This window comes from Stomoxys calcitrans, chromosome 4 (genome assembly GCF_963082655.1).
Source record: "Stomoxys calcitrans chromosome 4, idStoCalc2.1, whole genome shotgun sequence".
NCBI classification, from domain to species: Eukaryota; Metazoa; Arthropoda; class Insecta; order Diptera; family Muscidae; genus Stomoxys; species Stomoxys calcitrans.
Genome location: NC_081555.1, coordinates 25,992,396 through 26,006,416, shown reverse-complemented (window position 1 = coordinate 26,006,416; position 14,021 = coordinate 25,992,396). Strand labels below are relative to the sequence as shown.

General features: G+C 39.8%; 1 protein-coding gene across 4 annotated transcripts in view; it reads right to left on the bottom strand.

Annotated features, from left to right (window-relative positions):
• LOC106091359 (uncharacterized protein CG43867) overlaps window positions 1–14,021 on the bottom strand; it is an 878,705-nt gene that overhangs the window by 742,021 nt on the left and 122,663 nt on the right. For all 4 annotated transcript variants that reach the window (XM_059367850.1, XM_059367841.1, XM_059367843.1 and 1 more), the window contains exons 2-3: window positions 10,573–11,698; window positions 10,380–10,472 (exon numbers count right to left, since the gene is read on the bottom strand). In XM_059367850.1, coding sequence (XP_059223833.1) covers window positions 10,380–10,472; window positions 10,573–11,583 — 1,104 coding nt within the window. In that variant the 5' untranslated portion in view covers window positions 11,584–11,698. The remainder of the gene's footprint in view (window positions 1–10,379; window positions 10,473–10,572; window positions 11,699–14,021) is intronic.

Here is a 14,021-nt window from a genome sequence, read left to right as displayed (position 1 = left end):
AAAACACCACGTGCAAAATTTCAGTCAAATCGGATAAGAATTGCGCCCTCTAGAGGCTCAAGAAGTCAAGACCCTAGATCGGTTTATATAGCAGCTGTGGAAGTGACACCAAAACACCATGTGCAAAATTTCATTCAAATTGGACGAGAATTGCGCCCTCTAGAGGCTCAAGAAGTCAAGACCCAAGATCGGTTTATATGGCAGCTGTATCAAAACATGTACCGATTTGGACCATACTTAGCTCAGTTGTTGGAAGTGATACCAATCCAGCAAGTGCAAAATTTCAGTCAAATCGGATGAGAATTGCGCCCTCTAGAGGCTTAAGAAGTCAAGACCCAAGATCGGTTTATATGGCAGCTATATCAAACCATGTACCGATTTGAACCATACTTAGCTCAGTTGTTGGAAGTGATACCGAAACACCACATGCATAATTTCAGTCCAATCGGATAAGAATTGCGCCCCCTAGAGGCTCAAGAAGTCAAGACCCCAGATCGGTTTATATGGCAGCTATATCATAACATGTACCTATTTGAACCATACTTAACACAGTTGTTGGAAGTGATACTAAAACACCATGTGCAAAATTTCAGTCAAATCGCATAAGAATTGCGCCCTCTACAGGCTCAAGAATTCAAGACCCAAGATCGGTTCATATGGCAGCTATATTATAACATGTACCGATTTGGACCATACTTAGCTCAGTTGTTGGAAGTGATACTTAAACACCATGTGCAAAATTTCAGTCAAATCGGATAAGAATTGCGCCCTCTACAGGCTCAAGAAGTCAAGACCCAAGAACGGTTTATATGGCAGATGTATCAAAACCTGGACCGATTTGGCCAATTTACAATCCCAACCGACCTACACTAATAAAAAGTATTCGTGCAAAATTTCAAGCGGCTAGCTTTATTCCTTCAAAAGTTAGCGTGCTTTCGACAGACAGACGGACGGACGGACATGGCTAGATCGACTTAAAATGACATGACGATCAAGAATATATATACTTTATGGGGTCTCGGACGCATATTTTGAGGTGTTACAAACAGAATGACGAAATTAGTATACCCCCATCCTATGGTGGAGGGTATACAAATGTTAAATTTTATAGCATTTTTAAGCAGTTATTGTCATGCAAGAGTTCAATAAGGGTCATAAAAATAGGTTTTCTGGCAACCCCAGGTCATACTGGAATTTTAACCCTTCTTAGGCATTTCTGCAGACCAGCCTAGGTGCTAGAATCCTTTTTTAGGCATGTGGCGTATACAAGACGCAATGCAGCTTTGGAATATGAATTTGACATTTCCATAAAATTCTTCATTAATTTTTTTGAATACAGCCGTTACTGTTTAAAAATTTTCTTTAAAAGTAATGCGAATTTCGTAGCTCCAATGCCCTGCTCTTGTTAAATTATTTAAAAGTGGAAAAAAAAAATGTTGCATACTTCAGTGGAGGCATCGCACACCGGAACATTTCTCAGCTTTTGTTTTACGCCGTATTTACTTATTTATGTTTTGTTCATTTTTCCGGTATTTTTCCAACAAAAGGCAAGAAGAAAAAAAAAGTCACTCACATATGTCTTCCGGTTAAATGACAATCTGTGTAGTGGATTTTTTTTTTATTTATTTCTTTTACCGGAAGGGAAAGATATATAAGTAAGTACATTAGGGTGGAACAGGTTTCGAAAGGGAAGAAAAAAATATTGAATAGAAAGAAAATGGCAATGTTGATGCGTTTGTTGTTCTTAGCATTGATGATTAGTTTGTATTGGAATAGTGGAAAGTAAAGCATTCTTCTCTCTTACTCTTATAGGACTTATTGAACCCTGTTTCGAAACAAAAGCATGCTCTACACTGTGCTCTACTCAATAGTCTATGGGTATGTAGGGCACCTTAATCAATTTGACAAAGGTGTTGATGAAGATACATGGCGTATCTGAAATTTCGATCAACCATGTCAGTCAAACTCTTTTGAATGATAGCACACACTTGGAATATGAATATGGAATACATTCCAAAAATCACGAAAACATTTTGAAGATCAAAATAAAAGAGCCCAGACAGACAAACGGAAAATAAGGAGGATAATTTTTAGTGAAGCAAAATATTGTAACTATAGCTAATATATGAGCATGCGCGGCATTTTACCTTCCATCATCCCCATGGAAACCATTACACCCTAATATATGTTATCCCTTAGTATAAAGACCATATGCATGACATTTCACCATTCAAGTAAATGAATGGAACCATGCATTTATGGACCTATACGTATAACGTATAGGCGCATTCACAGTTAACTTTGATATCTACTCATGCGGGCATATGATGTTCCCATTTGGTTTTCTAGTGTTTCGAATGGGTTACAGGACACAGAGGCCCAACCATAAACATATGCCCATATGTGTGTCACAATGATTATTCCTCGTTACGCTCTCAATGTTCTCCCATTGTTGTGGTTGTCTTTTAGTTGTGTAGAGGACAAGTACAGTGGGAGGAGGTAAACAACGCATATACCAATGAAACTTTCTGGCATAATGAAGGGTAGTCCGAATACAATAAATGGGAGTAAAATATTAAAGTGTATGAGCACAGAGATGTGCATGTATGAATGCATACAACTAACGCTCTAGATTGTCATGGAGATGATTTGACAGCGGTGTGGTGTACAGATTTAAAGTTGAGAGCGGAAACGGAAACATTTGTGTGTTAGTTATTCATATGTTATAGAAGAAGAGGAAGCAGATACAAATTTTAAATCATGAAATTATTTAATGTATGAAATATGAAGAATGAACGAAGATGGATAAAAGCGGCTCAGATTTGATGACAATCTGTTACAAATTTTCCAGAAGCTAAATTTCTAGTCCTAGGCAGTTTTCTATCGACAAGGAATGGTTTGAGAGCGAATCCAAGCCACAAAGAGCTATTGCTTCTCATTTGAAGATATCAGGTATCCGAATTTAGACCCCCTTCTCTGAATTAGATCCCCAGATTTTTCGATGCAAATGATTTGAGAGCGAATCCAAGCCACAAAGAGCTATTGCTTCTCATTCGAAGATATCAGGTATCGGAATTTAGACTCCCTTCTCTGAATGAGATCCCCAGAATTTTCGAAGCAAACAAAATACTTGGGAAAAATATTGGTTTTTAAACTGTCCTGAAAGAGGAATACGGAAGAAAGAAGTCACCGAACGCCTTCTACCCCTGCAGGAGTATGTTGAGTAGTAAGTGAGGAGTTAAATTAAGGAATTCACTCGTAACACCACTGGTGATATATTAGACACTGTCGCAGTGAAAGGCTGTGTATGGAAGGATTTGCATTCAGGGTTGTAAGAACGTCCAGAGACTGTCATCCCCGTTAATAGGAGGGTAAATAACGAACTCAAGGATCTCCAACCTGAGAACCAAGGATAAGGATACCGGAGGCGTACTGAAAAGAGAAATGATATGACCAAAGTTCCTTTCTGGATCATATGGATGGAAGGTCTCACACTACTTGACAATCACATCGATTCACAATAGGATCCCTTTTTCATACGAAAGTTTAAACACCTGACCTTTCCACAGGAAAGTTTGAACACCGGATGGTGTATTTGAGAACAATAAGACTGGCTGCAAGAGTAGTGGATGAAAAAGAGAAAATCATGTAGGAATTAGAAATCTGCAGCGGCGTATGGTATTTGCGGTGCACCGCCTTTTTTTAATCAACGCAACTAACGCAACCATTCAACTCCAATCAACACTAATGGCATGTACAAAAACACAAATGATTTTGTATCGCTGCTGATGTGTATGTTAAGATATCGCTTTGAAGCAAACGAGCGACGCTCTAGTTTAAATTACAACCGCAAATACTTATGCTCATGTATCTCTTGTAAATGCGGTGGTTTAATGAGTGTTTGCCAAAACTATGTAAACACGGACATTTTTAACATAAAAAAGCTTGAAAAGATTCCAAAAAAAAAAAAAAAAATGAATACCAGTATTCAGGAATGAAATTAAATATTAGCAATATTAAAATATATTTTTGTTAAAATAAATGGGCCTTTTTTTAATCGTTGTAAAAGCAATGCAGCAGTTATGATTTGAGTCAATATGTTGTGTTGATGCGGTATCTGCATCCTCATCTTGCATTCACTCATGGACGAAGATGAGTTTAAAAGCGGTGGTACCCGTAGCATGAAAACGAATGTACGATCTGCACTAATATCAGTGGGCTGAGCAAGACACCACATAAATTGCGTTGGCGATACGTACAAACACCGCATTTTTATGAGTATACCGCAAATCAGAAAACTACCGCCGCTTGCAGTTCACTGGTTGAAATGCAAGATAGACCAACTTCAAGAATGCTGAATATGCAGCCTATAAAGATCTATGCCACTAAGGTAACGCTGAGGCTGAGGGAGCTCGCTCTACAGGGAGAAGACGGGTACGAGCACAGTTCCATTCTCGATACTTTAAATAAAGAGGGGAAGCTAATAAAGATTATCAAGATTATCTTTCCCGATAGTAACGATTAATTGGCAAATGATGTGTTGAGGGATGATAAAAAATTGGTCTTAACTGATGGCTGCAAGGGTACGAAATTAAAAAGCGGAAAAGCGCATAGAAATCCGAGAAATATTAACTGAAAAGGTGCTGGATATGCAATCAAATGAGGCATGTGTCGTCAACATAACCCGGGGGATGATGAAATATTGATCTTAGCTGATGGCTGCAAGGGTACGAAATGAAAAAGCGGAAATCGCATAGAAATCCGAAAAATATTAACTGAAAAGGTGCTGGATATGCAATCAATTGAGGGATGTGTCGTAAACATAACCTTGAGGGAACTTGGGTGTGGACACAGTAATCGCAGTAGGAACTCCAAGATGAAGACGGGGACAGGTTCCATACACATGATATCAGTGTGTCATTGATAATGCCGCAAGATACACAAAACTTAAACCATGTGAAAGGATTTACCACCTTTGAAACTCTGGATTAGGTTAGGTTGAAAAGTGGGTGTAGATATTAATCCGCCCCATGGCACTATGGACTTATGCCTAAGCCAGTAATCATCCAGACATGAACCAAATCTGGATTAAAGTGAACACTATGGCTCAAGGTTTTGAATACTAGGGCAATGAGACTGAGATGCGTGAAGGAGTATAGATTTATGGATGCGGATAGAGAACTGAGGTATGTCGAAGATTACCTAGCATTTTGCCGATAGGATTTTCAGCATAAACTTTGTCTATAGTGAAGCTGGGCCGGCGGATGCTGTGTTTTAGGTTAATGCGATTTCGATCTTCATAGATTTCTCCAAGATGAGGATGGGAAAGAATTAGGGGTCTACTCCAACACACTTGCAAACTTGGTAACAATCTTTGTGGCAGATAGATGCACGTCTTAAATATTACTATACGATCAACTTTCTGCATCAAATTTCTCAAAACATGATCTGATTTTCATTACTTATGACACCTTTGTTGACAGAGCAAAATCTCAAACAGTGTACAGAGATTTTAGCAAAATTGACTTCCACAGTCTCTGGACATTAGAAAATGAAATTAATTGGAGCGTGGTCTATAATTTAGACTCTGTCGAAGATCAAATAGATTATATGGAGTATCATATCACAAATCTGTACAACGCTTGTGTTCCCTTAAAATCTCGAATTGTGTGCAACAATCAACAGCCATGGTTTAACCAAGAGATCAGACGCCTAATTAACTACAGAGATGAGCTGTACAAGAGATGGAAACGTTTTAAAACCCACTTGCTCTACGACTGCAAAAAACCAATATTATCAGCAAAAATTCTCTACTGCAGTCGATAGTGGATCTAAATGGAAGATCATACGCAACATCGGAATAGGACAAAAAAAATAAAGCACCTGTTGAAATCAACTTGGATGAAATAAAACTCAAATTTAAACACCACTGATCCAGTCACTAACTTTTTAAACCAATTGACACTGAGAAATTGTTTTGTTCCACAGAACTCCTTCTCTTTTCGTTGTATAGATCAGACAGAAGTTTTGCATGCATTTCGCTCAATAAAGTCCAACGCTGAAGGAATGGACGGGCTAAACCCAAAATTTCTTAAATTATTGTTACCCAGATGTCTACCTTTCTTTACACATATATTTAATACAATTTTAACAAAGTCTTATTTCCCTGCTTCCTGGAAGTATTCGAAAATAATACCACTTCCAAAAAAGAATAGCGATTTTAGACCAATTGCAATTTTACCTTTTTTGTCAAAAGTATTGGAGAAACTTTTATGCGAACAGATCAATCATTACATAGCCAGACACAATTTATTAACTGAACGTCAATCTGGATACAGGGCACAAAGAAGTTGTATTACAGTTCTCACTGACTTAGTTGAGGAATTAAGATGCAAAATGGATGAGAATATGACGTGCATTCTAGTTTTACTAGATCACAGTAAGGCATTTGATACAGTTAACCACAAAATTTTGCTCGAGAAACTAAGAAAATTATTCAATTTCGCTAAATCTGCTTGTCGATTGTTATCAACATATCTATATAATAGAACACAATCTGTATGCCATAATAATCTAACATCGAATGTAATTACAGTCAATAGAGGAGTGCCACAAGGGTCTATCTTGGGCCCTTTGTTGTTTAGCATGTATGTGAATGATTTACCATCAATTTTACGTAACTGTGATGTTCACATTTACGCCGATGACGTTCAATTGTATGCCAGCTCACAAAAAAAAAAAAATATAGTATTGATGATATAAACAATGATTTACTAAACATATATACATGGGCCAGCAGCAACCATCTTACAATCAATCCAACAAAGTCAAAATCCATTTTAATATCAAACAACAAAGTAAACAAAGAAAGTCTACCCCCAATACACATTAATAACTCGGTTATTGAATTTGTGTTGAATGCAACAAATCTCGGTGTAATCTTTAACGAACGCTTAAACTGGACTAATCACATCCAAAAAAATATTGCAAAGACATATGGCATGTTAAGAAATCTATGGGCTGTACAAAACTCAACCCCACTGAATATTCGAATGCTGCTTGCAAAGACCTATTTGGTCCCAGTGCTCCTGTATGGATGCGAATTATTTGCCAACTGTAATAGTGCTGATAAACGATTGTTGACCGTAGCATACAATAGCATAGCTAGATATATCTTTCAAAAAAGTCGGCGGGAGAGAATATCGTCATACTCGTATAAAATTTTTAACATGAGTTTCGACAACTTACTCCAATTTAGGTGTATTACATTCCTACACAAAATAATCTACACTCGCGAACCGTCATACCTTTATATGAAATTGCAATTCGCTCGTTCCAATCGTGGAAGAAAAATTATCCAGTTACGCTACAGAAAAACTAAGTCTGAATACCAGTTTTTGATAAATACCATTCGTCTTTGGAACAACCTCCCCACAACATTACAAATAGTTAGCAACGCATCTCGCTTCAAAAAGGATTTGTCAACATATTTGCAGTAATGCGTAATCTACATAATTTTTTTTAATCTTAATTTTTATACTTTTACTTTTATATATTTATATGTAGTTTGAAATTGTATCTACTGTATTTAAAAGTCTTCATCTTATACCTAGTACTGTAATTTATAAGATATTATGTCTTGTTGTACTAGGATTTCAGATATTTAATAATAAATAAATTATTTAATAAATAAATAAATAAAGTATTTAGATGTGCCGCTGCGATAGCCAAAATAAAGTGGACAGAATGGCAGCGCTTAAAGAATTCAATTCCAGTATATACAAGGCCGGATGAATATGCTAAGAAGCCCTCGTTCTTTGCTAGAGAAGCGGTTATCAGGCATTTATTCTGTCGGGCACCTTCATTTTCAACCTATCGAAGAATATATTTCAAACTTTGGCGCAAGGTTACGTTAAAGCTAAAGAATCTCCGATTACTGGTGGAGAATGAAGATGCTAAAAATGGAGACCATTGAGAGACCGATATGGCCTATTTGCAATCTTCAACGAACTTCACCAATATTAAGTATCTGTGCAAAATTTCAAGAGGCTAATCGACAGACGGAAGGACGGACATGGCCAGATCGAATTATAATGTCGAGACGATCTAGAATTTATTGGTTGCCCAAAAAGTAATTGCGGATTTTTTAAAAAAAAAGTAAATGCATTTTTGATAAAACTTAGAATGAACTTTAATCAAATATACTTTTTTTACACTTTTTTTCTAAAGCAACAGCTGATAACTGACAGAAGAAAGAATGCAATTACAGAGTCACAAGCTGTGAAAAAAATTTGTCAACGCCGACTATATGAAAAATCCGCAATTACTTTTTGGGCAACCCAATATATCTAAATCTGAACCGATTTCCGATTGAAATTCACCAGTAATATTGAGAGTCAAGAGGAAATGCCGACTTTCGAGAGAATCGGTTAACAAAAGACCATTTCATTGCAATATTACTGCAAATCGGACGAATATATATATATGTGATAGCTATATCTAAATCTGAACCGATTTTGACCAAACTCTATGTATATTGTGGTAGTCGTTGACGAAAGCGTTGTGCAATATTTTGGCAAGATTGGTTAAAAAAATGTGCTTGCAGTGGCTCTCGGAGCGAAAATCGGGCGATATATATATATGGGAGCTATATCCAGATTTGAACCGATTTTTTCCAATTTCAATAGGCTTTGTCTCTAGGCCGAAAAACATGCCTGTACCTAATTTGAAGACGATTGGATGAAAACTGCAACCTGTAGCTTGTACACAAATTAACATGGGCAGACAGACGGACGGACAGACAGACAGACGGACGGACAGACAGACAGACGGACGGACAGACAGACGGACGGACAGACAGATGGACAGACAGACAGACAGACAGATGGACATAGCTAAATCGAATCAGAAAGTGATTCTGAGTCAATCGGTATACTTATCAATGGGTCTATCTCTCTTCCTTTTGGGTGTTACAAACAATAGCAACAAGTTATAACACCCTGTACCACGGTAGTGGTGTAGGGTATAAAAATTTGTATCAAAATCTGGGCCAAATGGATTTATAGACCAATCACAATATGGGTATCATATTAAAAGTATTTGAGAGTAGAAAACGAAGCTGTTGTCCAACTGTGGGACTTAGAGAGTGGGACCCCCAAAAAACCCCTCAAACTGGACATATTTACCGACCATGGCATTATGGATCTTAAATAAATGAGTCTATGGGAGTAGAGCAGGAAAATGACTTTCACTTTCGGCACCACGTCTCTGGGGGTCCACCACATCCCCAAAACAGAACTTTTACACCGAACACAAAACAAAAACACCACCCAAAAGGACACTTTTACCGCTTTGGGTAATATGGGTATAAAAAGAGAGGTACTTAAGAGTAGAGTATGTACATGTCAAAAAAATGTTACCTTAAGTGTCAGGGGGTTCCCCACCTCCAAAAACACCACCCAACAGGACAATATTCGTATCAAATGAAAGGTAGTTAAAAGTAGTGTACAAATCCGGCATAATCATGTATTGCCTGGTGTCTGAGGGACCTCCCGACCTACCAAACACCCCAGCAGGACATATATACCGATTGGAACAATATGTATATCAAATGAAGGGTTTTTAAAAGTATAGTAAGAAGGTGATATAACATGTATTCCCTGGGGTCTGAGGCGCGCCCAACGTCCGGTTGACTTAAATGGTTGGAAGCCCTTCGAGGCCTCCTTCACCGTGCAAATGCAAATTTTGCCTATGAACATTCCACTAAAGAACAGAAGCAAACTTCTCACATATCAATGGGTGTTGTCCGCTTAAAGTTTTTAAGATTAACTTTAAGGGCTCTGCTTTTTATAGCCGAGTCCGAACGGCTTGCCGCAGTGCGACACATCTTTGGCGAGAAGTTTTTACATGGCATAGTACCTCACAAATTTTGCCGGCATGAGGAGGGGAAAACCACCACGGAAAATTGTTCTGGTATTCAGGCATGAATTCGAACCCTGACATTCAGCGTCAAAGGCGGACATACTTACCTCTAAGCTACGATGACCTCCAGCATAAATTCTGTAATTATAAGCCATCGATCAACCTTTATATTTTGGTGTCTCTGTAAGTCTTGTCGTATCCTATGGAAAATGCGTGTTCATCAAAAGCCTCAACATGACCTCTGTTGTCTCTTCTCTTACTCCCATGACGTCTACTAACGATTTAGCTTGAATATGGTTTTTGAGGGAAATTTTTTCATCTTGGCGGTGTCATTAGGGCTCCCAGGAGCCATGTTTCTCCGCTATGATCAAACTGTCGCTTTTTTACGACGTGCTCTGTTATAAAGTCTGCGGATTTCTTTCCCAATAAAAATATTAATAAAATATTTTCCCACTTACCTTTTCTCTTAACATATCGCGTATACGACCTGCTTGATTCTTGGAGCGATGTAATTCCAGTTGCAGCTCCAAGCAACGTTCTTGCCAATTGATCTGCAAGAATAGCAAAACAGAGACACCATTAACAAAATCAGTTTTCTCGGCTAATCCCAAGAAATTTTGACAAAAATCCTTTCTTTTAAACCAAACCTACCTCTGGTACTCCCTGCGAATAGTTATTAACCTGATGTACATCCAAGTACTCAGTTAAGGCTGAAAAATGCGGCCATGGAGCATCGGAACCATCCAAAGAGGAGGCTGGATTTACTTGCCCCGGATCCTTTGGACTTGAGCCACTACTTCCCGATACATTTCCCGTGGGCTTAGCCGGTATGGGTGGTGGCTTCTGCGTACGCCTTGGCATTAAACGTGGACTATTGGGTGTTGATTGTGCTGTAACTTGAGTGCGTTGTAAAGCAGCAGCATTTGCATTGCTTCCACCACTGCTGCCACAGCTCTCCATTTGCTGGCGACTCAAAGGCATATTGCCACTAAACGAAATGGCTCTTTTGGCCAACAAAGGTGAAGAGTTCAAAGAATGTGAGGTGGCATATAGGGGTGGCAGAGAATGTTGTTGCTGTTGTGTATGTTGTTGGTATTGTGGATGCTGTTGCTGCACATAGGGAGACATCAAATGTTGTTGCTGATAAGCTGCCCCATATTGTTGTTGATATTGTTGTTGCTGAAAGTAATGACTTTGTTGATTGGCGGCCGAAGGAAAGGTGTGCAAATAGTTGTGCACAGCTGTACCACCACCACCACCACTAGTACTGGCAACGCCATCTTGTGAGCGCAGAAAATAATTGTGTGTTTGGGTTAGGTATTGATAGCTTTGTTGATGTTGCTGGAATGGTTGTTGCGCTTGTTGTTGCTGGTGATGAGAACTACCACTGCTGCCACCACTGCCTACACTGGTAGCTCCCAATGATGCTGGAGTAGCTCGGCCCGAGGTTGAGGGCGAGGGAGAAGAAGAATTAGATCTTCGTCTTGCTAGAGAGTATGGCTGCTGTTGTTGGTGATAATGAGAGGATTGCTGCTGCTGGTTATGATGATGATGATGGTGATGGCGATGTTGTTGATGATGCTGTGAGGTGCTGGGCTCTTGCAGATTTGTCAAGGGATCAAAGATTTGAGATAATCTCCCCGAAGGCACTTCGTCGGACATTTAGGTAGTTTTTCAGATCAAAAGTTTTTGATTATAAAAATATTTCGTTTGGCTTTAGAAATTTGGTGTCTTTTGTTTACGCTAAGCCACTTCATTTGCCATCAATGTAAATAGGCTGAAAAGAGAGATAATAAGAATTTTTAGGAATTTTGGGTCAAGGAAGATAAGCAAAAATTTTTATATCCCCCCCCCAAATGATGGAAGGTGTTGGAACTTCAGCATTCCAACTGTGACTCATCGATATATGGATCTGAGTCCCAAAAAAAAATTTTTGGTGGTATTGAGCCATGTCCGTCCGTCGGTTGAAAGCATGCTTACTTTGGAAGGACTAATGTCTGAAGTTTGAAATTCTGTTCAAACACCTAAATTGAGTTATGTTTTGTTATAACTCCCCTATAAACAGATCTCCCGACTTAGATTAGACAGATTTAAGGGCAGGCGTCTAGCAACCTCGGTTAACAGCCGCTTTACTCGGAGACTCGAAGACCGTAGGTCCATTGTGTTCGCCCTGGAAGAAGGTAGAGAAAAAGAAGGCAGAGAAATACCAATAAATTCGTACCTCATCAAGGCTCAAGGCAGCAAAAAGCTTAGAAAGAAAAAACCAAAGTACGTGACAGGAAGAAAAAACTCTCACCAGAGACATAAGGATCCAGTCAGTTTATTAGGGTCTTTAAAGAACTAAACAATGACTAGAGGAATGAGTGACTGGAGGGGATCCAGGAAAGGAATGTAGTGTTCACTCATTATTCTGTGTCTTCAACACTCGCAATTGCAGGGCAGTGACAGTGTTCGACCGTTGTTGTTGTTGTGAAGCCTCAATTCCGTATGTGGAGGCAGCGAGCCTCGTCAAGGTGAGCAAGATAGGCAAGAGCCGGTGACGCCCGACTTCTCAATGGATATCTACTCGCTATCGTTTATTGTCCGCGACTGCAGCTACTCCGCAATTGCAGCTACTCCGTATGCGAAGCATCCCTCGATCCGCAACCTATGGACGCACCCGGTAGCTCTCAGCAGAGCTTCTCTTTACGCCGATGAACACCACACAAATCGGAGCTTACAGTTCCCACACGTGGGGTGTTCTTAGCCATTCCGTGCCTGGCAAGTTACCTCGACCGTTTACAACTTCTATTCGTCATCGTATATCCTGCAGAAGTCTGCCTCTCCTTGTGGCCAGCTCAATGTCTAAGACCAAATGTTGCAATGACCAGATTAGGACGCCTATCAGTAATCCAAAGTTATGCTTTCCCAGCCCCAGGATAAGCGACGTCTTTTGTAAAACACTTGGCCATTGGACCGTTAGCATCCTGCAACCAATAGCACCAGCCCTGGCCTCACTCATGCATTCATAGTCAAAGGCGTCTATCCTACCAAAAAGCTCGGAAATAGAGTTATTCACTGATTTCGTGGCACGCATAGCGGCAATAAGCGTGCCTAACCCTTTGGCGATTCGTACCATGCGAAACATTGTTGGCCCGGGACCCAGCAGAGTCAGACAGCCATTCCCATGATTGAAAGAAGCTCTTTGCATCTTTTAAGCAGGCTTCAGCGCCACCTACATGTCGACATAGATAGTGACAGTCTGATGGGGCCGATGCTGCCACATCCACATCGTCTCCAGTGTCTTCAGGGTTGCGAAGACCTTCGCCTGAAGTACGTTGCTGCCATCCAAAAGCCGATATGACTCCCTGATTCCAAAGAATTTCATGAAGACTCCTGCTCCGGTGTCCCCATCAAAAGAGGGGGGACCGTCACCCCTCCATCAGACACCAACTATTTAAAGCTCCTTCTATGTTCAAGAAGGGCCCCAAAGTGAAGTCACCCACACTCAAATTCCCTAGGATGTAGCCAACCACATCATGTAGGGCCACTGTCAACCGACCGATATTTAGTGTAAGCATGCTGATAGCCACGTGTCATTGATGGGTCTAAACGGTCACTAACAGATGGGTCCATTAGTCTTTCGAGAGTCTTTAAAATAAAGGATGCGAGACTGATTGGCGAGAAGTCATTGGGCAGAAAATGACTCTGTTTGTCCGCCTTCGGGAAGAAAATCATCAGAGCGCCATGATTGGGCTCCAACTTCCCGTTATTAAAAGCCCCTTCTATGGTTGCCCAAAAAGTAATTGCGGATTATTCATATAGTCGGTGTTGACAATTTTTTTTTGTCAGATGGGTCCATTAGTCTTTCGAGAGTCCTTAAAATAAAGGATGCGAGACTGATTAGCGAGTAGTCATTGGGCATAAAATGACTCTGTTTGACCGCCTTCGGGAAGAAAATCATCAGAGCGCCATGATTGGGCTCCAACTTCCCTTTATTAAAAGCCCCTTCTATGGTTGCCCAAAAAGTAATTGCGGATTTTTCATATAGTCGGTGTTGACAAATTTTTTTTGTCAAATGGGTCCATTAGTCTTTCGAGAGTCCTTAAAATAAAGGATGC